We start from the raw sequence: 27,130 nt of genomic DNA on the forward strand, positions 1-27,130 counted from the left end.
ATTTAATAGCTGTGCTCCCTGACCAGGAATAGAACCCTACAGAGCCAAAGCCTAACCACTAGGTAAGTAAGAGCAAGGACTCCATTTTTTGGAGCTATGCTGGGCTTCCTAAGGTTTGCTGGCTACTTCAGGAGGCTGATCCAGTCTCCACTGCACTGAGGAGACAAGACCAGATAGTGGAGGATTCCCCTGTACTCAGGGTCACAAGCTGAGCTCAACCAAAGGCACTAAAAGAGCTCATATTATGCTCCAGATTCAGCAGTCAGGATCACAAGAGAAACACAAAGAAAACTCAAGAGGAACAATCCTCCTCTGCTTTCATTTATCCCAGTGCAACTCTTTCACCTCTTCTTCTGCCTAACTAGATGCTCATCCAGGAAGAATACTCAGCTGGTAGGAATTCGCTTCTCTAACACTTCTGGGGCCACATTTCCTTTGAGGAGTTTTTTCCCTAGGGAGACCTGATTCTCTGTGAAAATGTGTGTCTTGCGGTGGGGTGGGTGGGAAGGCTTGTCTGCCCCCTCTCTGAGAGCTCTGAACCTTTCTCTGACTTTTGCCCACTAAATGAATCAAACAGCACCTCCCCCTGGTGGGAGAACACTAAATTACACCCTCCAGGATAGGGGTGAGCAAACTATGAACCAGTAGCCAATTGGAGGCAAAACCTGATATTCATAAGAGTTGAATAGTGCAGGGGTTTACATATAGCTAAATACCGATCATAAGACATCACTGCTAGGAGATAGCATTCTGTACATGCCAGAGAACCAAAGAAATACAGTTGCGTGAAGCAGCCACTGATTGAGATGGTTTTGTCCCCAGTCAGGAGACTGGCCAGCAACCTGGGCAGGATGGTTGAGGTGTAACAGGTCTCCAGGCAGGACAAGTTGCCCAGGAAGAAGTACATAGGGGTGTGAAGGTGCTGGTCAGCCACAATGAGCACCTCGATGAGGTTGCCATGTAGATCACTTGGAAGAGAAGAATTTGCAGGTCAGGGAGATCCCCGAATCCCAGGATGATGAATTCTGTGATTGCCGTTTGGTTTAGTAGGAGCATTGCCAGCAGATCGAGGAAAGTGATTATTCCCCTCTATTTGGCACTGGTGAGGCCACATCTGGAGTATTGCATCCAGTTTGGGGCCCCTCACTACAGAAAGGATGTGGACAAATTGGAGAGAGTTAGTTCAGCAGAGGGCAATGAAAATAATTAAGGTGCTGGGGCACATGACTTCTGAGGAGAGGTTGAGGGAACTGAGCTTATTTAGTCTGCAGAAGAGAAGAGTGAGGGAGGATTTGATAGCAGCCAGTTAGCCTTCTTGGCAACAAGGGTACACCGTTGACTCATATCCAGCTTTTTGTCCAAGGCCAAAGAATCCCATAGCCTAGTCTCCAGAGTCCAGAGATCACATCAGAGACTCAACTTTATTTTACATCAGGTAAACAAACCTTTCCCAGTCCTTTAGGTTAAAATTTTGAATCATTATCTATTTCCATGGTCTCCATTGTCATAGAATTAAATCATTTCACCATCACTCCTCTCCTAGTTTTGCTTGGCTACACTTGCAGCTGTACAGCACTGTGAGGTAAACCTGTCTTCGTACAGCTGAGTAGGGAAAAGCGCAGCAGTATGTCCACACTGACAGCTGACAGTGCAGTGGTGTGGCCACACTTGTAACATTTGCAGCTGTGTTGGGAGCGGTGCATTATGGGCAGCTATCCCAGCATTCATGTGGCTGCAACATGCTTTTCAAAACGGGGGGGTGAGGTGGATTGTGACAGGGAGTGTGGGAGGAGAGAGAGTGCTTTTTGGAACATGTCAGCTCTCTATTTTGCAAGTTCCAAACTCCCGCCCCCCTGCTCATTCATTTACTTACCCAAAGCAAGCTGCAAACTGTTTGCTTTTCTCTGTGGTACGAGCTTTGAAACCGGCACTTCCACATTCCTGCAGCCAGTCACAACAATGGAGAGGATTGGCCACTTGACAAGGTGATTAGTACAGCAGTGCAAGCGTTTACACTCACACCCGTGAGTCGTAGCTACTCCGCTGCAGCTGTTATTCCTCTCGGAGATGTGGAGTATCTGCAGCAGTGTTCCCAGGGAGATACAGCACTGTAAGTGCCCTGCCAGTGTGGACGGGGGATACCCCAATAGATGAAACAATGACAGATTTTTTTTTTATTACAGAGGTAGTGGGTTTCTGCATTAATGGATATTTTCTTTGTATGGTGAGATAATGAAATATCAGGCTGAGATCTGAAAGGGGCCTATGGGTTTTAGGCACTTAAATGGTTTTGAAACATCAAAGATCTGGTTATGGGGCCATTAGATAAACAGAATTAGGTTATGGCATTTAATTAACAAGCCTACATCCTTCTGGGATTTGGTAATGTCCTTGAACTGCAGATCCTTCTCTTCCTGGTTTTCCTGGTGATCTACATCGTGATCATGTCCAGGAACATCCTCCTGTTGTGCTTGTTGTACCTGATCAGCACCTTCACACCCCAATGTATTTCTTCCTGGTGAACTTGTCCTGCTTGGAGACCTCCTACCCCTGCACCATCCTGCCTAGGATGCTGGGCAGTTTCCTGACTGGGAACAGAACCATCTCATTTAGTGGCTGCATCACACAATATTACTTTTTTGTTTTTCTGGCATCTACAGAATGCCATCTCCTAGCAGCGATGTCTTATGATTGGTGTTTAGCGATATGTAAACCTCTGCACTATGCAGCCCAAATGAACAGCAGGTCCTGTCTCTGGCTGGCAGCTGTATCTTGGATAAGTGGATTCCTATCTGGTATCGTATCAACACGATCAATGTGTCAGTTAATTTTCTGCGATCCCAATGAAATTGACCATTTCTTTTGTGATTTTGTCCCAATGATGAAGCTCACGTGCAGTGACATTCATCTGATGAAAGTTTTGGCTTTTACACTATCCTTGATTTTCTCTCTGATCCCATGTCTTTTAATGGTGACATCCTACATTTATATCTCCAAAATCCTGAGCATCCCTTCCACCACAGGGAGGAAAAAAGCATTTTCCACCTGCTCCTCTCACCTCATCGTGGTTATACTTTCCTATGGGACCATAACTGTTTTCTATATGTTTCCAGCAACCCATAGGCTGAAAGACCTAAGCAAAGTGTTCTCTGTCTTCTACACGGTCCTGACTCCCATGGTCAACCCTCTCATATACAGCCTGAGAAACAAAGAGGTGAAGGAGGCCATGAGGAAAGCTCTTAGGAAATATATTACTTTTCAGAGTTCAAAAATTTTACCTAACTGGGGTTTTTTTTTAGGTTAACATGAACTAGTTACACAAATATGTAAAACATTATCCACATGAAATGTTCTCTCTGAGGAAATGGAGAGAAAGAACCACATACTTACTAGTCACATTGATCAATGCATTGCTAGAAGCTGCTCATTTATAGGCTTTGAAGGATTTAGATTTTTTCGGTAAGCGTTGGTAATCTTCGATTTCACTGTACACACAAACTGCCGAAAAAATATTTCTATGAACACCAATCAAGATTTACAGATGGACAAAGTAAGAAAAATGCTTCTTGAGGACATATTAGAGTTTGATTTATGGATATTTACTTTGTGTATTTTGATGTGATATTGACAACTTGTATTTTAAGTGTAGCGGGGTAGTCACCCGCTCCTGCCCTAAAGGGTTGAAATCAGCCCTGGGAGAGGGCTGTGGCATGGGGCAAGTAGCCCCAGGCTGATTGGGGAAGCAGCCTCAGCTGTGGCCATGCCCCAATAAGGGCACACCTGTCTTTTATAAGAGGGCAGTGGGCTAGGAGCAGAGACACTCTCCCTCCGCCTTGAGAGGGAAAAGGGCCTGGCTGCTGGGAGTGTACCTGGGTACCTAAGGTGGAGCAGGGCTGGGGGAAGACAAGAGGAGCTGGGGAGCTCTGGCCTGGAAACCCCCCCAAGCTGCAGGCTTAGTGGAAGGCCAACTGGGTACTGGGGCTGCAAGGGGCAGCCCATGGGTAGGCAGAGGCAGCAAGTCCAAACCCCCCTTGCCTGCGATGAATGGCTTATATACTACTGCAGTCTGCCCCAGTGACTGGGGGCAAGATGGAGACTGAGCAGTAACCAAAGACTTAGGCGAGGTGGGGATAGAGGGTGGGGGTTCCCCTGGAAGGGCGAGACCACGAGACAGTGGGGTTACTGCCAGGGGGCAGCACCCCAGTGGAAAGGGGCCCTGGGGTCCGGGAGGGACACGGGGGCCCAGCAGCAGCAAGATGTCAGCCTGCAGGGGGTGCTCCAGGGCTGGAAGAGAAGCTAATTCCCAGGACGCCAGCAGGAGGCACCGCAGGGGTGAGTCCTGCACCGTTACATAAGGATTATAAAGCTTTAACTTCATGAATCTCAGTGTCTGTCATTAAATAATTGTTTGACACCCCTAGTCTGACACACACCCCAGTGTGTGGGGAACAGTGAACATTTAAATCAATGGACTTTTACTAAAAATAGCTGTGCTAAAATCATAACTTTAATCATAAGCAATGGATTTTAATTAGAAGTGTAGACATTTTAACAACATGCAGTGTATATAGCACATAGCAACATCTACAGTTCAGGTAGCCTGACACTTCCCAGAGGAGATTTTCAGCTACTTATAACTTTTGCAAATTGTAACTAATTCAGCTGAAATTTCCCACGCAGAGTCTCTGGTAAGAATGTGTGTCTGTCCCTTTCACTCCCTCTTGCACGTACAAACACGTTCTTTGCACCCTGTCTTTTTTCTCCATCACCCTTTCACTCATTTCATTCTCCATAATCACTATATGCTCCCTTCATCACTTGCTCATCTCCCCCCACCATGCACTTTACTGCATTGCCCTGTGCTTTGTCCATCTCTTTTGACCTGATTATGAGTCCAACTGCATCCCAAAGCATAAGTGCAATGAGACGGCCCATCCAGCCCTGCCCAGCTTCAGAACGACCAATGAAAGAGAAGACTCTGCTCAGACCAATAAGATGATGTCCCAAACTGGGGAATTGAACCCACACACTGAGCAACAGCACTCGTGGCCAACCTGCCAACCCAGAGCATCTCTCCATGAACCAGCTGCCTCAAATCCTGAGAACGTCAATAAAAATTCACCCTCTCCCTATTTTTGCTGCCCCATCTCTTCTCCCCCATTTTGTCTGTTTTCTGACAAGCAGGAAAAGTGACCACAAAACTCACAGCTGAGTAAAAATCCAAGAACACAACAACTCCGTCTTCCCCACTAAGGATTCTGACAAAAGGAGGGATTCAAACCAATATCCCGTCTCTGAAAGAGGCACTTAGATAAGTTTTAATTGAGATGAGTGGTTATACAAGCAAATTCCTGATTCAACATGCTTTATAACTTGTACACTAATCAATACAATTCCAATGTTTTGCATGAATTTTCTAGTGTGCTTATGAGGGGTCTAAGCAGGCTAAGATTTCTGTATTCCAAACCCCAAACCATATTTAACTCTTTAATGTTGTACAGTGACAAGGTCATGTGAACAGCTTTGACTCTGTGGGCTCATTGATTCCATTAAAATTGAGAACATTTCCTAGCAGCTATACTATGGAATAGACCATACATGGCCAAAGGTAAGAAATGAGAGGTTGTGTACGTAGGTGTCTAGAGGGCACAGGAGATAAGGAATGGGAAAGGTGTGGTGATGCTGTTCAGTGGCCACTGTAGAGCTGCAGAAATGGAAAGGCAAGAAAGGGGAAGTCATACTGCCAAGTGACCAGCAGAGGGAAGTGGAAAGAGGTAAAGTTGTACAATACAGACTAGAAGGCATCAGTGTAAATGGTGAGGAAAAAACTTTGTGGAGCAATGGACCGCTATGCTATGTAATGAACTGGAAAAATCTTTAGAAACCAAAGTGAGGAATATGTGAGTGAGCAATGTATAAATGAAGATATTGAGGATCCCTGTAGTCATGTTAATTAGGGAATCAGAGGCAGACAGCCAAGCCATTCCTAGGATACCAACATTAAAGTCAGGAAAAGTGTACCGCAGTGGAACAAGGAATGTGAAATGGTAGCATATGGTAAGGAATGAGAAATGGGCTGTTATACTGAATGATGACCAACAGGAACACAAGAGCATCAACGATGGAAAGAAGCAGCTAATAGCATCCACTGCAGCTAACTCTAGAAGAGAGGAGAGGGTAAGAACAGAGCAATAGACTGCCATGCTGCATAATCAACACTAAGGGCAGCAGATTGGAAGAAATGAGGAAGGGTCAGGAATATTGACCAATAGATTTCAGAACAGGATAAAGTAATGGGGAAAGGTCAGTGAAGCTGCAAGATGTCCACTAGGGAGCACCATATTCTAAGCAGGAAAAAATGGCAGCTATTTTCTGAAATGACCGCTAGATGGCAGCAGATATAGGCTTATAATTAATTATTTTTTTATTATGTTACATTTTAACAGGCCACCACCTTGGACAGGTATCTCTGAAAAATTTAAACTAGTGTTTCGTTATGTGTAGTATTTTATAAGGAATCAAGAAGTTACATTGGGCAATGTTCTCAAAAAAAGCTTTGGAGACAGAAAATTAGTCAGCTGGGAGATAGGTTAAAGTGGCACCCTTATTACAAAGTTAAATGAACAAAGCCTAAAAGGAGTTGAGAATATTGTTTTCCCAATCAATTTTGCAATCAAGCTAATAATAAAATACATATAAAGTGGTTTGTTGCCCAAAGGCTGAAACAAACTATTTTATTTGGGTTCATATGAGTTTTTTTTTTTTTTTTTTAAACCAAAAAGAACTTTGTGCTTCTATACCAGCTTCTGGAAGGCAGGTGTGTGGAGAACTGTGTAATGCAGAAACGGAATGGATCTATAGACAATATCAAAATAACTTAAGCAACTCTGTGGGGGGAGGGGGGGAGAACTGGATGGAGCTAGACCTTGTCAAATGTTCCCTCTTCTGCTAGTATCTGATTCAAGTAGACCAGAACTCAGATTCTGGTCTGTGCTTTGAGCAGGATGACCCCAGTTGCACCTATTCTGTTTCCATAGGAATTGGAACATGGAATCTGACACATGGTCCATCTAGTCCAATATTCTGACAGTGGCCAGATCCAGATGTTTAAGAAGAGGGTGTTAGAACACCACAGGAGGCAGAGGTGGGATAATCTGCCCCCCCAACATATAGCTCTCACCTGGATCTTTAATACTTAGAGATTGGCTCAAGCCCTGAAGCATGAGGTTTAGTATCATTTCCAGAAAGTTGGTTGTCATTAATCAGGATAACTCTGAACATTATCCATGTAAATATCCAATTCCTGACATTCCAAACGGTGATGCTTTTCAGCTTAGTAATAACCATCACATGCCCACAGGTTAGTTACCTTAGAACAACCCCGTGCAGAGACTCTGTACTTAGTGCTGCTTTTCACACCCCAGATATTTCCATCTAGGACATGAGTTCAAATACATTGTCCCACTCCCTCTCTCTTGAGTCACTAAGACCAGGGAGAGGGGAGACTAGTTAGGCAGCCTCCAAATGTCCAGGTTCCATTCTGTCACCAGGGAGGGGCTCAAAAAGAGCTGACTATAAAAGGACACATTTATGGAAAACTTTTCCAAACTGTCATTTCTACAATCTCTCTGGCACTTTTGCAGGTACAGATTTGAGGACTCAGTGATACTTGGGATGAACATTGGCCAAAGCAAAGATCAGAAAACATAAGAAGTTTACTTTAAAACAATTGGCTGCTGGGTCATGGTTAAATGGTTGTTTGGCTGTAATTATCTTAATCACATTCCTATCACAGTTATTATTCTGTGGCCCAAATGAAATTGACCATTTCTATTGTGATGTCATCCCACTGATGGAACTCTCCTGCAGTGACACCCACCAGGTCATATTGCTGGATTTTATATTAGTCTCTGTATTCACCCTCCCTCCATTCCTACTAACCCTGACTTCCTACATGTGTATCGTCGTCACCATCCTGAGAATCCCTTCCACCACCGGGAGACAAAAGGCCTTTTCCACCTGCTCCTCTCATCTCATTGTGGTGACAATTTTCTATGGAACCATAATGATTGTGTACCTGCTACTGAAAAGTGATACACTGAGAGACCTGAACAAAGTGCTTTCTCTTTGTTACACGGTCCTGACTCCCCTGGCAAACCCCCTCATCTACAGCCTGAGAAACAGAGAGGTCAAGGAAGCTTTGTGCAAAGCAGTCAGTAAATGTGGCTTTCACAAAAATGTGCAGATACACCTACATAATAAAATAACCTAAGGTTTTCAAAGCTGCCTGAGTGATTTCAGCCATCAGCCCCCATTCAAATTAAGTTGAAAACTCCCTTTGAAAATCTCAGCACTCAGTGTTGTCCATCCCAGTGGAAGAACCAGAAGGCCATAACTGTGGTACCATCATGGAGTTTTTAACTGGGCACTAGGCAGAGTGGAGACCAAATTTTAACTGATTTTTATATCCGTAAAAAAGCCATTTTTGATCTAAATAAATGTTTGGACAATAAAAATACTAAGTCCTGGTGCAGCATATGTGGGGAAGGAAGCCTGGGAAATCTGCCACCTCTGAAATTGTGCTTATTGCCAGCAAAGCCCTCTGCAGACCAGCCACCTTCTCTGTGCTCACACAGGCCGGATGCAAACAACCAGGCCCCAGCAGTGACCTCTGGACACTTCACCAGGAACAGCCTCATAGCTCTTACCTGGGCTAAGCCTGGCTGTGACCAGCTCCGGCAAAGCACCTGCTCCAGGCTCACTGGGCCCTTGGAAGTGGGGAGGTTGGGCAACCACAAAGAAGTAGATGCACATGCTAGGTCCACTGGGATTTTCCATACCCAGCTGGGGTTTTGCCAGGCACACATATAACTGAGGCCAATTCTGCAGTTGGGTCTGTCAAACAGTCCCTGATGAGGGACTCTGCCTGCAGCCCTTCAGGGCAGCAGCTGTTCTTCTGCCACCAACTGCACAGAGAAGTTCAAAGGGAGGGGACCTGTTACAAAGAGTGTCCCCAAAACTCACTGCAACAAGCGCCCGTCCCGAGAGGGCTAGTTCTCAGGATACTGTGTCTAGTCAGCCCCAGGTGCCTTACAAAGCTACTGCCTACTAACGGGCAGAGCTCCTGTGGTGCCTAACACGGCAGTGCTGGTTCAGTCACTAGGAGCATGTCAGGGCTTGGCCAGAGGTAAGGGAGCTGGGCAACAGGGAGACCGGTAGGGCTCCAACACAATGGAAAGGATTTTCAAAGAGACCTACTAGAGTTAGACACCCAAATCACTTTGAAATGGGAGTTGGACAGTTATATTCTCAGAGTCGTCTATGGAAGTTCAGCCCGGAGAGCAATGGGGATTCTGTCATGGTGGGTTCAATCTATGCGTTTCCATTGGAAACAGACCCCACATCAACACAAATGCACTGGGTGGAAGGGAAACCCTTGCTAATATATTGAAAGACGCTGCTGTTGTACATGCTCTCATAGCCACTAATATTGCAATCATGATGTTGTGTGATTTGGTTGCTAGTTGCTAGAATTTGGAGCAGCGCACACCCAGAAGTAGGTCAGAAGTGAGGAGAGATGCAATTATGCTGTCTAGGGCTACTAGAGGGCAGAGGAATGGGACAGGTGTAGTGGTGCTGCCCAATGGACAGCAGCCAAAGTGGTAGAGCAAGAAAGGAGATGTTATGTTGCCAAATGACCAACCGAGGGAAGTGGAAAGGGAGGTGCAGCTGTATCATGGTGTATAAGTGGTGAGTAAAGAGGACTGAAGAGAAAAGGACCTTGATTTCATCTAATGAACTGTGGATAGTAGCAGATGTTGACTAGTGAGAAATGGGCTGTTATACTAAATAATGGGCACCAGGTGACATAAGAGCTAAGAATGGGAAAGCAAAAAGAAGAATGCACTACAGGAGAGCAGAGTAACAGGTTGTCATGCTGGGAAATGGACACTAAATGGCAGCAGAGTAGAGAAAGTGAGGGAGGGGGAAGGTCAGAAATACTGATTCGTGACCAATAGATTTCAGCGGCCAATACAATAATGAGAAAGTGGGTGGCAGCATGTTGTAAGGGTGAGATATGGGCAGCTATTTTCAAAAATGCCCATTAGACAATGGCATATCTTGAATACTAATTAGGGGGTGGTGCAAGTCCATGAGAACCTCAGAGTTATGAGCGCCCTCGGGAACAGAGGTTGTTCGTAACTCTGAAATGTTCATAACTGAACAAAACGTTATGTTGGTTCATTCAAAAGTTTACAACTGAACATTGACTTAATGCAGCTTTGAAACTTTACTATGCAGAAGAAAAATGCTGCATTTAACCACCTTAATTTAAATGAAACAAGCACAGAAACAGTTTCCTTACCTTGTCAAATCTTTTTTTTTTAAATGTTCCCTTGATTTTTTTTTTTACTAGTTTATGTTTAACACAGTACTGTACTGTATTGGATTTTAAAAAAATACTATTTTTTTTGGTCTTTACTGCTGCTTGATTACATAGTTCCGGTTCCAAGTAAGGTGTGTGGTTGACTGGTCAGTTCGTAACTCTGAGGTTCTACTGTACATTATAACACCCCATCACCTTGGACAGGCATCTTCCAAAAATGTAAGCTGGTGTTTGTTCATGATCTAAAATATTTTCCACAAAGGATCGTTAAACTAAAAAAATGATGTACAATGGGACTTGTATAATTGCAAGTCACATGGGACATTGTTAGCTACAAAGCTTTGGAGACACAAAATGAACCAAGTGGGAGAAAGGTTAAAGTGGGACCATATTAAAAAGCGTGACGACAGAATACAAATATGAGGGAGCATTTACACTTTGTAAATCAAAGGGGAAGCCCCTTTTCCAAACGAAGGTCAAATGCACCGGTTCATCCCTTCAGGTCACTGCAGGTCTCTTCACTGAGAAAATCCAGTTTCTGCAGAAAGAGGAGAGACAAGAACCTCTGATGAGTCCTAGCACCCAAGCCCTGAGAAACAAGAGCCCATCACTTCAAGCTTGGACTGTCCTGTGGTTTCAGGTGAGCACTGTCTTCCTGATTGCATTTCTATACCACCTTCCAAACAGGGTCATGAATGTTCTTTGTGAATATTAGAAGGACAAGGCAGGGGAGGTAATATCTTTTATTGGACCAACTCCTGCTGGTGAACAAGAGAAGCTTTCGAGCTGCACAGAGCTCTTCTTCAGGTGAATATTAACAGTTTTAGCCTCACCTTCCCACAGCAGTGCCAGTTACTGTTCATAGCACCTTTTCACAGACATGGAGCGTGAGATCCATGTCTTGTGACAGGTCCTCAGTTGGAGATCTTCCCCACTGATAAAAATGGAGCTGCCTTGATTTACACCAGCTGGGGATCTGGCTCATGTGTGCCCCAATGGGGTGGCGAGTGGTGATAGAGCTTTATTACTCTAAATCACGCATGCCAGAATGTTTCTAGACTCCAAGTTCAGGGACAGCATCTTCCCCCACCCTGAGTTCCTTTCTTGTTCCTTTATTATCATCCCACAATCATTATGGCATGGGGAGGGTCTCTCCCCAGTTAAGGTTGTATATCAACCTACTTTTGTCCCTTCCTAAGATCCACCCTACAAAGAGCTGTTTTTTATTACTGCTACATAGTGAACGTCAGGAAACAGAAAAGGCATTTCCAGTCACTTACCATGTCACCATCACCACCAGAAAAACTAAGGGAGAATTTACTCCACTTCATAATTTATGGCATGAACTGATCTCTTGTGAGGGGGTGAAAATTGTTCTTTTTCCTACAGAGCACTGAAATGCTGAATATACCAGGATATATTTGTAGAATAAATAGAAATAAATCTAACAGAAGGTCATTGTCTAAGGACTCTAAACTGCATTGAAAAATCTCAGTCCAATTTTAGTTGTTTGATTTTGACTCCTAAGACATGGCATGATTCTGGTCATTGCCAGAAATGAAATACAGCATTTAAGCAACATTGTTAAGCTCTAAGATGTCACTAAAGGGAATATCATAGTAGATAAAGAAATATTCTGATCCGCTATATCAGTACTCGGCTACCAGAGATATGGGCTGTTTCAGAAATGATTGCTTTGATTATGGCAGACGATGGTTTACATGGATACAAATGTTCTGTTCTCAAATTGAGACTTCTGGCACTTTGCTCTGACCTCTACATTTAGGTTTAAAATTTCAGCCTGCAATCTGGAAAGGAAGGGGAGTTTCTGAATACTTATGGAATTAATTAATGCAACTTGATTAACCTTTAACTCTATGTTCTTCCAATTCAATTGCACAGCTTGTTTTATTGTTCCTGGACTCAAACAATGGCAGACAGAGACTGGGGAAACCAAACAGCCATCAAAGAATTCATTATTCTGGGATTCGGGGATCTCCCTGACCTGCAAATTCTTCTCTTCCTGATGTTCCAAGTTATCTACATGGCAACCGTGGCGGGGAACACCCTCATTGTGATGCTCATTGTGGTTAACCAGCACCTTCACACCCCTATGTACTTCTTCCTGGGCAACTTGTCCTGCCTGGAGACCTGCTACACCTCAACCATCCTGCCCAGGTTGCTGGCCAGTCTCCTGACTGGGGACAAAACCATCTCAGTCAGTGGCTGCATCATACAACTGTATTTCTTTGGTTCTCTGGCATGTACAGAATGCTATCTCCTAGCAGCAATGTCTTATGATCGGTATTTAGCCATATGTAAACCCCTGCACTATTCAACTCTTATGAATATCAGGTTTTGCCTCCAGTTGGTTGCTGGATCATGGTTAAATGGCTCTTTGGCTACTGCTATCTTTGTCTTATTCCTATCACAGTTAATATTCTGTGGCCCAAATGAAATTAACCATTTCTATTGTGATTCCATCCCACTGATAGAACTCTCCTGCAGTGACACCCACCAGGTCATATTGCTGGCTTTCATATTAGTCTCTGTATTCACCCTGCCTCCATTCCTACTAACCCTGACATCCTACGTGTGTATCATCACCACCATTCTGAGAATCCATTCCACGACCGGGAGACAAAAAGCCTTTTCCACCTGCTCCTCTCATCTCATTGTGGTGACAATTTTCTATGGATCCATAATGATTGTGTACCTGCTACCGAAAAGTGATACACTGAGAAATCTGAACAAAGTGGTCTCTCTTTGCTACACGGTCCTGACTCCCCTGGTAAACCCCCTCATCTACAGCCTGAGAAACAGAGAGGTCAAAGAAGCTTTGTGCAAAGCAGTTAGTAAATATGTGGCTTTCACCAAAACATGCAGAGACTCCTAGAGAATAACTTAGCCTGATGTTTTCAAAGCTTCCCGGGTGTTTTAAGCAATCAGACGCCATTAAAATTAAGTTGAAAACTCCCATTGAAAATCTCAGCAATAATGTGAAAAAGAAATGGAGATGATCTGCATGGAGTTACTGAGACAGTCTTTGTGGTCCCCCGCTGTGTCCATGTAACACAATTTCCAGGAAAGTGAGTATGTTGACAGCTGTGTCACTCTCTCATGTTCAGCACTGATACACACAGTATGATGGTACTTTTCTCCAGGGTTTTGGCTAAATGTTCACCCTCTGTGAGGAGTGTGTACAGCCTCTGAAACTGCACAGAGCTGACATTGTGTAAGGCACAAAATCCACTGATGATGAAAGCAAATCCCTGGGTATATATATCCCCTGTTCATTGTTTCTCTATGTAAGATAATAAAGTCTTGTAATCAAATTCAGACAGTAAATACAAACAAAACACAATGGGTGACATCATCATATTTGTTGCTACAGATCGTTTCTTATGGCCTTAAGGATACAACACAGAATCCAGCCAGAGCTCAGGTCACTGTTGTCCATCTAAGTGGAAGGACCAGAGAGGGAGGTGGCCCTAACCATGGTATCATCATAGAGTTTTTAACTGGGCACCAGGTGGAGCGGAGACCAATTTTTAATCAATGTTTTATATCCATAAAAAGCAATTTTTGATCGAAATAAATGTTTGGACAATAAAAATAGTAGCTCCCGTGCGGCATAGGTGAGGATGTAAGCCTGGGAAATTTGCCGCCCCAGAAATTGTGCTCCTTGCCATCATAGCACTCTGCAAACTGCTGTCAGTCGGCGTGCTTGCCTGCTCTCTCCATATGCTGTTCCAGCCCTGCCCAGACAGTTGGTTCAGCAGACCTCGATAGTACTACCCAGAAAGAAAGACCACAGGGCCAGTTTGGTGACAAAGGCACTCAGCCAGATTTATTGCCCTCAAGGCACAGTTCTAGCATCCTGGTTCTGTGGTTACAGATACACTAATACACGCGTACCCAGTGCCAAGGAGCAGCTCAGTCAGCAGCAGGAATTTCTGCTGTTCCCTGGGCCGCACAAAGGGTTAAATTGAGGTACCCCGACATTTATAGACTGAGACAAACAACTTACGTCCCACCTCACGTGTCTCATGACATCTGCTTGTTACCTCCCCTTGTACTTTGCTCCAGGTGTCTCAGGCAAAACATCCCTATTCATGACTTCTGTCAAACCTTCTTATCTGGTGTTAGGTCAGGATGTGCCTGGGCTAATCTTCTGGAGTGAGTTCACACACATACCCAGTGTCTGTTGCTTCTTAGGAGTGTCTGTGTGTTAGCAATGCTAGTAATACCTTTGCCTAGGTCATGTATTGGACAGTGAAGTTGTAAGCATCTGCTGTAATACGTGGCCTGACTTTGGTTCACGGCATGGCCGGTGATGACACAAAAATCTCCCACTCAGAATTCCCTACTGAGCATGCTCACCAGAACTCAGCAGGTGCAGTAACATCTGCTGGTGCAGCTGCCCTCACTCTGCCCTAACTTGGAGTCAGACTTTGCTGCCTGGTCTTTGGAGGTGTTAAAAAGGGGGAAAGGGGGCAAATCACAGCAGGAGGCTGAGGGGGGGGGCAGGTCTGAGCAGGGGGCAGAAATTTACTGGCTGGTGGGATCAAGCTACTGTAGGTAGCAGCAGAAGAGGGGCTGGAGGGGAAAAATCGGGATGGGGGGTGGGAGCCTGCGTTAAGCCCATGAGGGAGACGCTGCCAGTCCCTGTGCAGGGACAAAACCCCCATCCAGGGAGGGGGGAGAGGTGCTAACAGTTCACCCCCTGCTGTTTTTGCAAATATAGGGGTATGCAGAGGACAGAGGCTTTTTTAGTTCTCCTCACAGGACACTGTGTGTCAGTGCTGGAGAAGAGAGCAGATTCCCGGGGCTGTGTTCTTAAAGGCGCAGGCATCCCAATTCCTAGACTGTCAATGCTTAGACACCACAGCTTCTCTCTGCTTTTCACACCCCACATATTTCCATCTAGGACGTGAGTTCAAATCCATTGTCCCACTCCCTCTCTCTTGAGTCACTAAGACCAGGGGAGACTAGTTAGGCAGCCTCCAAATGTCCAGGTTCCATTCTGTCACCAGGGAGGGGCTCAAAAAGAGCTGACTATAAAAGGACACATTTATGGAAAACTTTTCCAAACTGTCATTTCTACAATCTCTGGCACTTTTGCAGGTACAGATTTGAGGACTCAGTGATGCTTGGGATGAACATTGGCCAAAGCAAAGATCAGAAAACATAAGAAGTTTACTTTAAAACAGTGTTTCTCCCAAAAGTGGGCACTGTGCATCACCTCAGTAGACTGAGAATCCTGAAGATTTCCTTTCCCATTTCAAATGATTTATTTTCTGTTCCTTTGGGAGAGGCAGGAATCTCTCAGAAATGAGAATCCAACACACAGAATGGTCAGGCCACCCACAGGGCACATCCCAGGAATGACACTGGAGCTATAGAGAAGCTATTGCAATAGCTATTAGGATACAGACTGGAGGGCTGTTGCATGGAAAATATGGGACGTTAGTTCATGATGCAACAGCCTTAGAGAGAATCACAGCTACACTTGTCAGAGAGGTCATACAGAGAAGTACCCTGCCCTGCCCAGCTCCCACTCACTGGTGATAACCCAGCTTTCATCCTTAGGGTCCTGGGCTGAAAGTATTGTGTGGGAGAAGGTCCTTGCATGCTAGTCCTGCTCCTGATGTATGGGCTGAGATCCCTAAAAGGAGGATTCCAGCATGTTGTCTGTAGTTACCTCTGTTCCAGGACTGATGTCTATAGTGTAAAAACAAAAACATTACATTAAGAAATTACCCAGACTCTACATCACTGGTTTTCCAGTGGGAAACCAATCTGCAAGATCCTGAATTCTGCTACCGCTCAGCAGAAGGGTGAGAATATTGTTAAATAAACCAACATTAATAATTACTGATAACATCAAAGTTCCTTGGGAAAAATATTTCCATTGGGGGTGTGTAGGCTGTTCGGTCAGGGCTCGTCCCTCTCCGGGGTGGTGGGGAGCCAGACCGCCTCGCTACTTTGGTCAGGTGTGTCGGGGAATTAGCTTGGCTGTGCGGCAAACAGGCAGCAGCTCTGGCGAGGGCTGAGCAAACAGTTCAATAGTAGCAAGCCCAGGCCCTGGATCAGGGCGGGCAACAAACAGTCAGTAGCTCAGGCCCTCAGGCAGAGGCTGAGCAAACAGGTTCAAAAGCAAAACCCAGGCTCCTGGCTCTGAGCAGCCGGGGAGAGGGGGAGACTGCCACCTGCAAGGTGGCTGGCGGGGGGGGGAGACACAGGCCCACCCACTCCACTGCAACCCAGCCCGGGGCCTTAGCAGCGGCAGAAGACCCGCTGCTGTGTCAGTGGGGATCCTGGCTGCAACACACTGACATTGGCTCTGGAAGTGTTGCAGCCACACTTGGGTCGGCTGCCCCCGGGCTACTTTCTATCTCCCCCTCTAGAGGTACCTGGGTCCTGAGGCCATCCTGCATGGGGTCACACACCATGGGCTCCTCGGGGTAGCTGGCGAGCGGTAGGCCTGGCAGTTCCTTGGGGTAACAGGTGAGCGGTAAGCTTGGCAGCGTCTCTGGGCTCGGGCTACCATCAGGCATTGGCTGCTCTGGCCAGTTCTCGTGTGGGCCGTCGATTGCCATGGTCTCCCCACCGGGAGCTACGCCACAAGCGTCTGGTCACTCTGGTGGTTGAGTTCCAAGTGAGATCTGGGGTCGGGCTTTTATACTTCCTGTCCTGTGCTCTGATCTCTGAGGGGTGGGTGCAGGGTTTGCTGGCTCCGCCCACTTTGGTGTCCAGAGAGGCTCGGCCCTCTCCAGGGTGGCAGAGGGACAGACTGCCTCGCTACAGGGTGTAAGTGGGAGAGAGAGATTCTTTCATCCAAATCTTTCAGTTGCAAACTATGTATTAAACTTACTTTACATTCAGTTTCCAGTGAGTCTGTTAAACTGTGAGGCTTCAGCACCCAATCTAGCAGGCTTGAGTCATCTAAGCCATTTTTTCTTATGCAATTGTTCCACTGAAGACAATGGTACAATTGACATGAGCAAAGATTGCTGAGTAGTCTCAGGCTTTCTATGGCCATGGACTCCAGGGGCGTTGCATTACATTTCAGCCATGCAGAGCAATGACCTCATACAGCTGGTAGCAGAAAGAAGATTCCTCTGGGCGAGGGAGGTTGGTGGATTGTACTGTCTGCACAGAAAACACAGAGCTGACTCCCCAGGCTCAATCTCTTCAGAGGTGGAATCAAGGGAGACGCAGCCAAATATGAGGACTCTGCACTTTGTAAGTGGAGGGGGAAGAACATGTTCTAAGACAGATCACAGCAGCCACTCGTCCATTCAGGTAGATGCAGGTGTCTTTGTTGAGAAGATCCAGTTTCTATAGAATGATGAGACCCAATTACCTCAGGGACAGAAACCAAGTCCTGGCCGCCAAACGCTGAGAAATAAGCTCAAAGCTTGAGCTGTCCTGTGGTTACAGGTGAGCACCATCTTCCTGACAGTGTTTCTATATCACCTTCCAAAGAGGGGCATGAATGTGCTTTGTGAAAATAATTGGCAGCGTTGTTGTAACCGTGTTGGTCCCAGGCCATTAGAGAGACAAGGTGACATCTTTTACTGGACCAAGTTTTGTTGGAGAGAGAGATAAGATCTCTAACTCTCAAAAGCTTGTCCCTCTCACCAGCAGAAGTTGATCCAATAAAAGATATTACCTCACTCACCTTGTCTCTGGGAATATTAGCAGTTTTAGCCTCACCTTCCCACAGCAGTGCCAGTCAGTGTTAATAGCACCATTTAACAATGGGGAAATTGAGATACATGTCTTGTGAAAGGTCCTCAGCTAAGGATCTGGCTCAAGATAACGAGGGTGAAGCCTGGAATAGAATAATGGAAATCAAAACTAAGTGAAGCTGATAGAAAGGAACATTAAAATGGCATGTTAGGTGGGTGAAGTATAAGAATGAAATTAGGAGGATGAGAGGGAATTTGAAGAACAAATGGTTTTAGTTAAAAGTAAATAACTAAAACTGTTTCACTATATCTGAGTCAGGCAGGTTGCAAGAGAATCCATGAGTCAGCTGAACCCAGGAATAAATAAGATACACATTGCAGAGCTGCTGTGGTTGAGATTTAAGGCACCTAGGAATTGGATGTCCTAATCGCCAATTAGAATTAATGTCCCAATCCTATAGACAGTTTGACAATCTCCTCTCAAATGATTTCTTTGTATCGATCTTCACCAAAAAGTGTTCTGAAGTAATCTGCACCAGGTCAACTTTTTTCAGGGAACAGCCTGTCAGAGGCTGAATATCAAAAGAGTAGCTTCTTGAACTAGCTGGAATTTGGGGTTTCGCTGGATCACTTTAAGAGAACGTACTAATATAGGAATTGCCAGATTAGATCAGACCTAAGGACCAACCTGTCCAGTACCGTTCTCCGAGAGCGAGCAGGACTAGCTGTTTCAGAGGCAAATGTCAGAACACTGCAATAGCAGTTCTGGGATAGTCTCTCCTCACATGTGTCATGTTGGTCTATAATAGCTCAGTTTGGCATAGATATTAAACCTCATGTTTTGGGGGTTAAGCCAATCTCTATTGTTGCCATTAATTATGATAACTCTGGATATTTATATGGCTATCAGGAACATCCAATCTCTTCTGGAATCTAGTTAAGTCCTTCATATCAAGGACTTTTTGTGGCAGTGAGTGTGATGCTCCTAATGGGGATGCAAGAGTATGAGTGCCAAACTCAGGACAGACAGTTACAAACCAGGGCACAAACCCCTCATTGGTTGTCAGGTCTAAACTTAGATTTCACCAACGAACTGCACCGAGTGCAAACTCCTCAGGCACTTAAAACAGCCTTGACAGAGTCTCCCCAGAAAGTCCTCTTGGTCTGTCCTGCCCCCCAGGTGAGCGTATCTGTGGTAAATGGCCCCTTTTGAGCTGCAAACTCAGACCACTCGCATGATTCATCTTCATAAGGAGGAGAGCAGAACAATAAGTCTCTAGTCCTTTTGTTGTTGGTTTCTCAATCCAGCTGTAGGGAAATTCCAGTTGGAATATACACCCATAGCACACCCAGGGTATTAGGGTGACCAGATGTTCCAATTTTATAAGCACAATCCCGATATTGGGGGCTTTGTCTTATACAGGGCTGGCTCCAGGCACCAGCTGAGCAAGCTGGTGCTTGGGGCGGCAGATTGTTCGAGGCAGCATTCCGCCCAATCCTAGGGCAGCACGGCCACATTTTTTTTCGTTCCGCTCCGGCCGCCCTGTACGGGGGGGCGGCGGAGGGGACCGGACGACCGGAGCACTCTGCAGTAAGCCTGGCACGCAGTCCTCGTCCTTCCCTCCCCTCCGACCGGAGCAGAGCCCTTCCGGCAGTTGGCGGCGCGGCGGGAGGGGCTGCATGGTAGCGCCACTGCTGTAGCCCTGGCCACCCCCCTTTTCTCTCTCTCTCCCGCCCGCTCCCTCCGCTAGCCGGTCCCCCTGAACCCACGCTCTGTTTTTTTTGCTTTGCCGTTGTGGCCGCCCCGTTTTTGTTTTTTTTTTTTGCTCGGGGCGACCAAAAAGCCAGATCCGGCCTTGGTCTTATACAGGTGTCTATTACCCACCCCCCCATCTCCTGTCCTGATTTTTCACACTTGCTATCTGGTCACTTGATCTGGTACAGATGGATTTCCTTTTTCAGGAGAGGCTTCATGTCTGTGGAAGAGCAATTCTTCACACTCATTAATGTCCCTCTCCTGTGGGGATTCATACTCACAGAAGCTCACTACAACCGCTCAAATATTGAATTACAATATGGAACAGACATTACAGGGGAGATTAATGCAGGCAGCAACTGTCAAGCATTCAACACTTTCTTATAATTCTAATACCCATATTATTAATATTAATCCACAAGTGAGCCAGACTCATTCCTGCTTTGTATCTGTTAGTATCCTGCTGAGACTGGGGGACCTTGGCATGAGCTAACACTTGGTCTGCCAGCATCACAGTGAGTGCCACAGTTTAATTATACTTTGGGTGAACAAGTATTTCATTTTATAGATTTTAAGTTGCCCACCTTTTAATTTTGTTGCATGTCCCCCCTTGTTCTTGGAGTAAGGGGCAGGGGAAACAGAAGATCCCCATTCTACCTTCTCCCAGTTTCCGCAGAAAGAGGACCGTCAAGCTGAGGATCCTGAGTCCTGGCCCCTGAACCCTGAGAAACAAGAGCTCATCACTTCAAGCTTGAGCTGTCTTGTAGTTACAGGTGAGCACCATCTTCCAGACTGCTTTTCTATACCACCTTCCAAACAGGGGCTTGAATGTGATTTGTGAATATTAGAGGAACAAGCTGGGTTAGGTAATATCTTTTATTGGACCAACTTGTGGTGGAGAACGAGAGAAGCTTTTGAGCTACACAGAGCTCTTCTTCAGGTGAATATTAACAGTTTTAGCCTCACCTTCACACTGCAGTGCCGGTCAGCATTCACAGCACAATTTCATAGAGATGGAGTGTGAGATCCATGTCTTGTGACAGGTCCTCTGACACAAATGAAGCTACCTTGATTTATTCCAGCTGAGGATCCGGCTTAGTGTGAGTCCCAATCATAGAATCGTAGAACTGGAAGGGACCTCAAGAGGTCATCTATTCCAGTCCCCCTGCACTCAAGGCAGAACTAAGTATTATCTAGATAACCTATGAGAGGTGTTTGTACAATCTGTTCCAAGGATGGAGATTCCACAACCTCCCTTGGCAATTTATTCCAGTGCTTAACCACTTAAGTGTTTTTCCTAATGTCCAGTCTAAACCGCCCTTGCTGCAATTTAAGGCCATTGCTCATTGTCCTGTCCTCTTAGGTTAAGGAGAACAATTTTTTCCCCTCCTCCTCTCTCAGTCTTCTCTTCTCCAGACTAAACAAACCCCATTTTTTCAATCTTCCCTCGTAGGTCATGTTTTCTAGACCTTTCATCATTTGTGTTGATCTTTCCTGGACTTTCTCCAATTTGTCCACATCTTTCCTGAAATGTGGCGCCCAGAACTGGACACAATACTACAGCTGAGGCCTAATCAGCACAGAGTAGAGCGGAAGAATTACTTCTCCTGTCTTGCTTACAGTACTCTTGCTAATACATCCCGGAATGAGGTTTGCTTTTTTTGCAACAGTGATACACTGTTGACTCATATTTAGCTTCTATGATCCCCAGATCCCTTTCCGCAGTACTCCTTCCTAAGCAGTCTTTTCCCATTTTGTATGTGTACAACTGATGATTCCTTCCTAAGTGGAGTACTTTGCATTTGTCCTTATTGAATTTCACCCTATTTACTTCAGACCATTTCTCCAGTTTGTCCAGATCATTTTGAATTTTAATCCTATTCTCCAAAGCACTCACAACCCCTCCCGGCTTGGTATCATCTGCAGACTTTATAAATGTACTCTCTATGCCAGTATCTAAATCACTGATGAAGATATTGAACAGACCAAGACCCAGAACCGATCTCTGCAGGACCTCACTCATTATACCCTTCCAGCATGACTGTGAACCACTGATAACTACTCTCTGGGAACAGTTTTCCAACCAGCTATGCACCCACCATATATATAGTAGCCCCATCTAGGTTGTATTTCCCTAATTTGTTTATGAGAAGGTCATTCAAGACAGTGTCAAAAGCCTTACTAAAGTCGAGATATACCGACTACCACTTCCCCCCTATCCATATGGCTTGTTACCCTGTCAAAGAAAGCTATCAGGGTGTAGTATCAATGCTCAATGAGGGTCTGGCTGGAGAATCTTGCCTGCATGCTCGGAGTTCTACTGATCGCCATATTTGGGGTCGGGAAGGAATTTTCCTCCAGGGTAGATTGGCAGAGGCCCTGGAGGTTTTTCGCCTTCCTCCGCAGCATGGGGCGGAGGTCGCTAGCTGGAGGTTTCTCTGCGACTTGAAGTCCTTAAATGACAGGATTTGGGGACTTCAACAGCTGAGTAAAGGGAAAGGGGGTGGGTCAGCTTTTGTGGCCTGCAACATGTGGGAGGTCAGACTAGATGATCATACTGGTCCCTTCTGACCTTAAAGTCTATGAGTCTATGAGTCTATGAGTTGGTTTGACATGATTTGTTCTTGACAAATCCATGCTGACTGTTACTTATCACCTAATTATCTTCTAGGTGTTTGCAAATTGATTGCTTAATTATTTGCTCTATTATCTTTTATCTAGTATCTTTCCCCCACTCCAGTGCCTTTCTTGTTCCTGTATTATTATTATGGAGTGGGGAGTGTCACTCCCCAGTTAGGGTTGCACATCAGTCTGCTTCTGCCCATTCCTAAAACCCACCCTCCAAAGAGCTGTATTTTATTACTGCTACATAGTTAATGTCGGGAAACAGAAAAGGCATTGCCAGTCCCTCACCACATAACCATCACAGGAACTAAGGGAGAATTTACTCCACTTCATAAATTATGACAAAGTGATTTCTTGTGAGTGGGTGAAAATTGTTTCTTTTCCTATAGAGAATTGAAAAGCTGAATATACCAGGATATATTGTTAGATTTATTTCCATTAATTCTTACAGAAGATCGGTGCCTAAAGACACTAGACCGCATTGGAAATCTCAGTCCAAGATTTCAGTTGATGTATTTATTGATTTTGACTCCTAAGACATGGCATGATTCTGGCCATTGTCTGAAGTGAAATATTGCATTTAAGCATCATTGTTAAACTCTGGTATGTCACTAGATGGTATATGATATGACAGATAAAATCATTTCTCTGTTTATTAGTATTGGCTACCAGAGAAACGGGCTGTTATAGTAGTCATTGGTATCCATGTACAACACCATTTTCCCCATCAGAGCAATGTTCTGTCCTCAGACTGAGACTCCTGGCACTTAGCTCAGAAATCTATATTTCGTCTTAAAATTTCAGCCTTTAACCAGGAGAGAGAGGGAGTTTCTGAATACTTATGGAATTAATTCATGAGATTTGATTAACTTTTAACTCTATGTCGTTCTGTAACAAGGTTGGGACTCACTACCGTGGCACCTCCTACTGGTTACTCCAGGAATTAGCTCAGTCCAGTGGAGCATCCCCTCTCGGTGGTATCCCGCCCATTGTCTTGTCCTCGGTTGGCTTCTGAGCCCACATCGCTCACCAACTCGCGGCATCCTCTTCCGGACCACTGCCCTCTGGCAGTGCCCCTTAGTCCAGCCACACCCCCTTCCAGGGGGAGGGGGAGGTCAATCAGCAGTCTCTATGTCCAGCCACCATGGTCAACCACACACCCCAAAGTCTGATCCCTCCTGTCAGGGATCTGGCGTGGTCTATAATGGCCACGCCCTACAGCCAATGGCTGGGTGTACTGCAAGGGGGGAAGGGGGGAACCCAGGCCCACCCTTTACTCTGGGTCCCGGCCCAGGGACCCTCTAGCGGCAGCATCGCTGTCCTCCTTCTCTCCCCTCGTCTGTCTGCTTCCCTGGGCCGCTTCCCCTATGGACCCTCGCACCGGCTAGACTCTTCCCCTCAGGGCCTGCAGCCTGGCAGACACCAGGCTGGAGTTTCCTTCTGCTCCCCCGGGCCTGCGCTGTCCCGGGTGCTAGACTCCCATCCTGGAGACAAACCTTCCCCTATCCAAGGCGTGGGACAGACTGACTGCTCCTTTCCAGAGCAGCCTTCTTATAGGGCTGAGCCTGGTCCTGATTGGCTCCCTCCAATCTGGGCCCTGATTGGCTCTCAGTAAGCCCTTTCCTGATTGGCTGCCAGCCTGCACACCCTCTCTGGCCTACTCTAGCCCCCTCTCACATGGGGGTGGGGCACTTGCCCCGCCACACCTACCCATTCAATCTAGGAAAAGATTTATTGTTCCTAGACTCAACCCATGGCAGACAGAGACTGGGGAAACCAAACAGCCATCAAAGAATTCACCAGCTCATTCCTTCAAGTAACTGTAGGTCTCTTTAATGAGAAAGTCCTGTTTCTGCAGAATGATGAAAGACAAGAACCTCAGTGGAACCGGAGTCCTATCTGCCAAACCCTGAAGAGCTCTATGTAGTTGATCCAATAAAAGGTATTACCTCACCCACCTTGTCTCAAACCCTGAGAAATGAATTGAGATTTTTGGCACTTTACTCTGAACTCTACATTTAGGCCTAAAATTTCAGCCTGTAATCAGGACAGGAAGGGGAGTTTCCAAATATTTATGGAATTAATTCATGAGACTTGATTAAATTTTACTCTATGTTCTTCCAATTCAATTGCACAGCTTGATTTATTGTTCCTAGACTCAAACCATGGCAGACAGAAACTGGGGAAACCAAACGGCCATCACAGAATTCATCATTCTGGGATTCAGGGATCTCACCGACCTGCAAATTCTTCTCTTCCTGATGTTCCAAGTGATCTACATGGCAACCGTGGCCAGGAACACCTTCATCGTGGTGCTCATTGTGGCTGACCAGCACCTTCACACCCCCATGTACTTCCTCCTGGGCAACTTGTCCTGCCTGGAGACCTGCTACACCTCAACCATCCTGCCCAGGTTGCTGGCTTCATGCAACTGTATTTCTGTGGTTCTCTGGGATGTACAGAATGCTATCTCCTAACGGCAATGTCTTATGCTTGGTATTTAGCGATATGTAACCGCCTGCACTATTCAACTCTTACAAATATCAGATTTTGCCTCCAGGGCCAGCTCTAGGTTTTTTGCTGCCCCAAGCAAAAAAATTTTTGGCTGCCTCCCCAGCCCAGGGCTCTCTCTCTCCCCCCACCCCCCAACTGCACCCTCCTGCAGCCCCAGCCCTGGGTCACTCGTAACTCGCTCCCAGGGTGGGTCATTCAGCAGGAATTTTGAATGTGCACAGAACACAGACAGCATTGGTTCCCATATGGTTACAGAACTGCAGTAAAGTGGAACAATTTTCAGCTTGTGTGACTGGAGGATATCTGGATGCATATTATAAGACTCTCCTACATAAATGAGGAAAAGTTGAGGTGCCTTTATTATTCTTTTGTTCCATTCTTTGTTTCTATGGGGAATTTGCCAATGCAATATCACTGTCTTCCTTTTAAACAAATAAAACTAAAAAAAAAAATGCAATGGCTGTTGAAAATAGCAATTCCAGTCCTAATAACCACTGGGAAGCATTTCTTGCTCAATTTATTCTACTTTTTCTACAGCAAGTTACAGTGGATCAGTATATATGATTTGGGAGAAATGAAGTAACAACTGCCCAAACTGAGCTTGAGCACTCCTGAATTTTGAGGGTGTCCAAATCTGGAAGGCAGGTGCTAGATACCCTGTCTGAATATTAGCTAAATCTAGAAAAGAAATGTCAATTTCTCCTTCCATGGCTCAGAAGTGTAAATCCTCCTATATGTCTGGTACTGTATCTAAAGCTGCCCAGGTCCTAGGAGAGCCTCCCCTCCCTTACTTTTCATTTTAAATTCGAGTAGGATCCATGTACCTCCCTTGCTAGGCTTTAGATAGAGAGGTGCACTGTCCATTTAGTCCACCCAATTCTTTCTTTGGGGGAGAGTCCAGGGCTGGGGCAGCAGGAGGTGCGGGGGGGGGTGAGCTGGGGCGGCAGCGGGTGCGGGTGTGTGGGGGGGAAAAGAGCCCAGGGGTGAGGTGGCAGGAGATGCGAGTGGGGGGAGAGCCCAGAGCTAGGGCAGCAGGGGGTGTGGATGGGGGAGAGTCCAGGGCTGGGGTAACACAGGGGTGCAGGGGGAGCCCAGGGATGAGGTGGGGGGCGGCAAAATACCTAGAGCTGGCTCTGTCCCTACCATTCACAGAGAGTTGCAGCATGATGTTTCAGTTCCACACTCCTTCCCCCTCCCTTTCCTGTTAATTGCAGCTGAGGGAATGCTGGGAAATGTAGTTCTTTCCCTGCTCCAGGGCTGACTCTATAGGCAGGGAGCTAACTAAGGAACTACAGCTCCCAGGGCCCCCTGTTGGTTCTTAGCTCCCATGCTGGATTCTTGCGCCCCTGCAAATTTGCCGCCCCAAGCAACTGCTTGCTTTGCTGGTGCCTAGAGCCGGCCCTGTTTGCCTCCAATTGGCTGCTGGGTCATGGTTAAATGGTTGTTTGGCTGTAATTATCTTAATCACATTCCTATCACAGTTATTATTCTGTGGCCCAAATGAAATTGACCATTTCTATTGTGATGTCATCCCACTGATGGAACTCTCCTGCAGTGACACCCACCAGGTCATATTGCTGGATTTTATATTAGTCTCTGTATTCACCCTCCCTCCATTCCTACTAACCCTGACTTCCTACATGTGTATCGTCGTCACCATCCTGAGAATCCCTTCCACCACCGGGAGACAAAAGGCCTTTTCCACCTGCTCCTCTCATCTCATTGTGGTGACAATTTTCTATGGAACCATAATGATTGTGTACCTGCTACTGAAAAGTGATACACTGAGAGACCTGAACAAAGTGCTTTCTCTTTGTTACACGGTCCTGACTCCCCTGGCAAACCCCCTCATCTACAGCCTGAGAAACAGAGAGGTCAAGGAAGCTTTGTGCAAAGCAGTCAGTAAATGTGGCTTTCACAAAAATGTGCAGATACACCTACATAATAAAATAACCTAAGGTTTTCAAAGCTGCCTGAGTGATTTCAGCCATCAGCCCCCATTAAAATTAAGTTGAAAACTCCCTTTGAAAATCTCAGCACTCAGTGTTGTCCATCCCAGTGGAAGAACCAGAAGGGAGGTGGCCATAACCGTGGTACCATCATGGAGTTTTTAACTGGGCACTAGGCAGAGTGGAGACCAAATTTTAACTG

At 45.8% G+C, this 27,130-nt stretch overlaps 1 protein-coding gene and 1 pseudogene across 1 annotated transcript; both read left to right on the forward strand.

Annotated features, from left to right (window-relative positions):
• On the forward strand, positions 1-27,057 carry LOC128848109 (olfactory receptor 6N1-like; annotated as a pseudogene).
• Positions 10,963-13,283, forward strand: LOC128848108 (olfactory receptor 6N1-like). The gene is made up of 2 exons (XM_054047891.1): positions 10,963-11,027; positions 12,290-13,283. The coding sequence occupies exon 2, from the start codon at positions 12,318-12,320 to the stop codon at positions 13,281-13,283; it is 966 nt and encodes a 321-aa protein (XP_053903866.1). The 5' UTR covers positions 10,963-11,027; positions 12,290-12,317.
• Positions 27,058-27,130: the final 73 nt, after the last annotated feature.

This window comes from Malaclemys terrapin, chromosome 13, assembly GCF_027887155.1.
Source record: "Malaclemys terrapin pileata isolate rMalTer1 chromosome 13, rMalTer1.hap1, whole genome shotgun sequence".
Classification (NCBI taxonomy): Eukaryota; Metazoa; Chordata; order Testudines; family Emydidae; genus Malaclemys; species Malaclemys terrapin.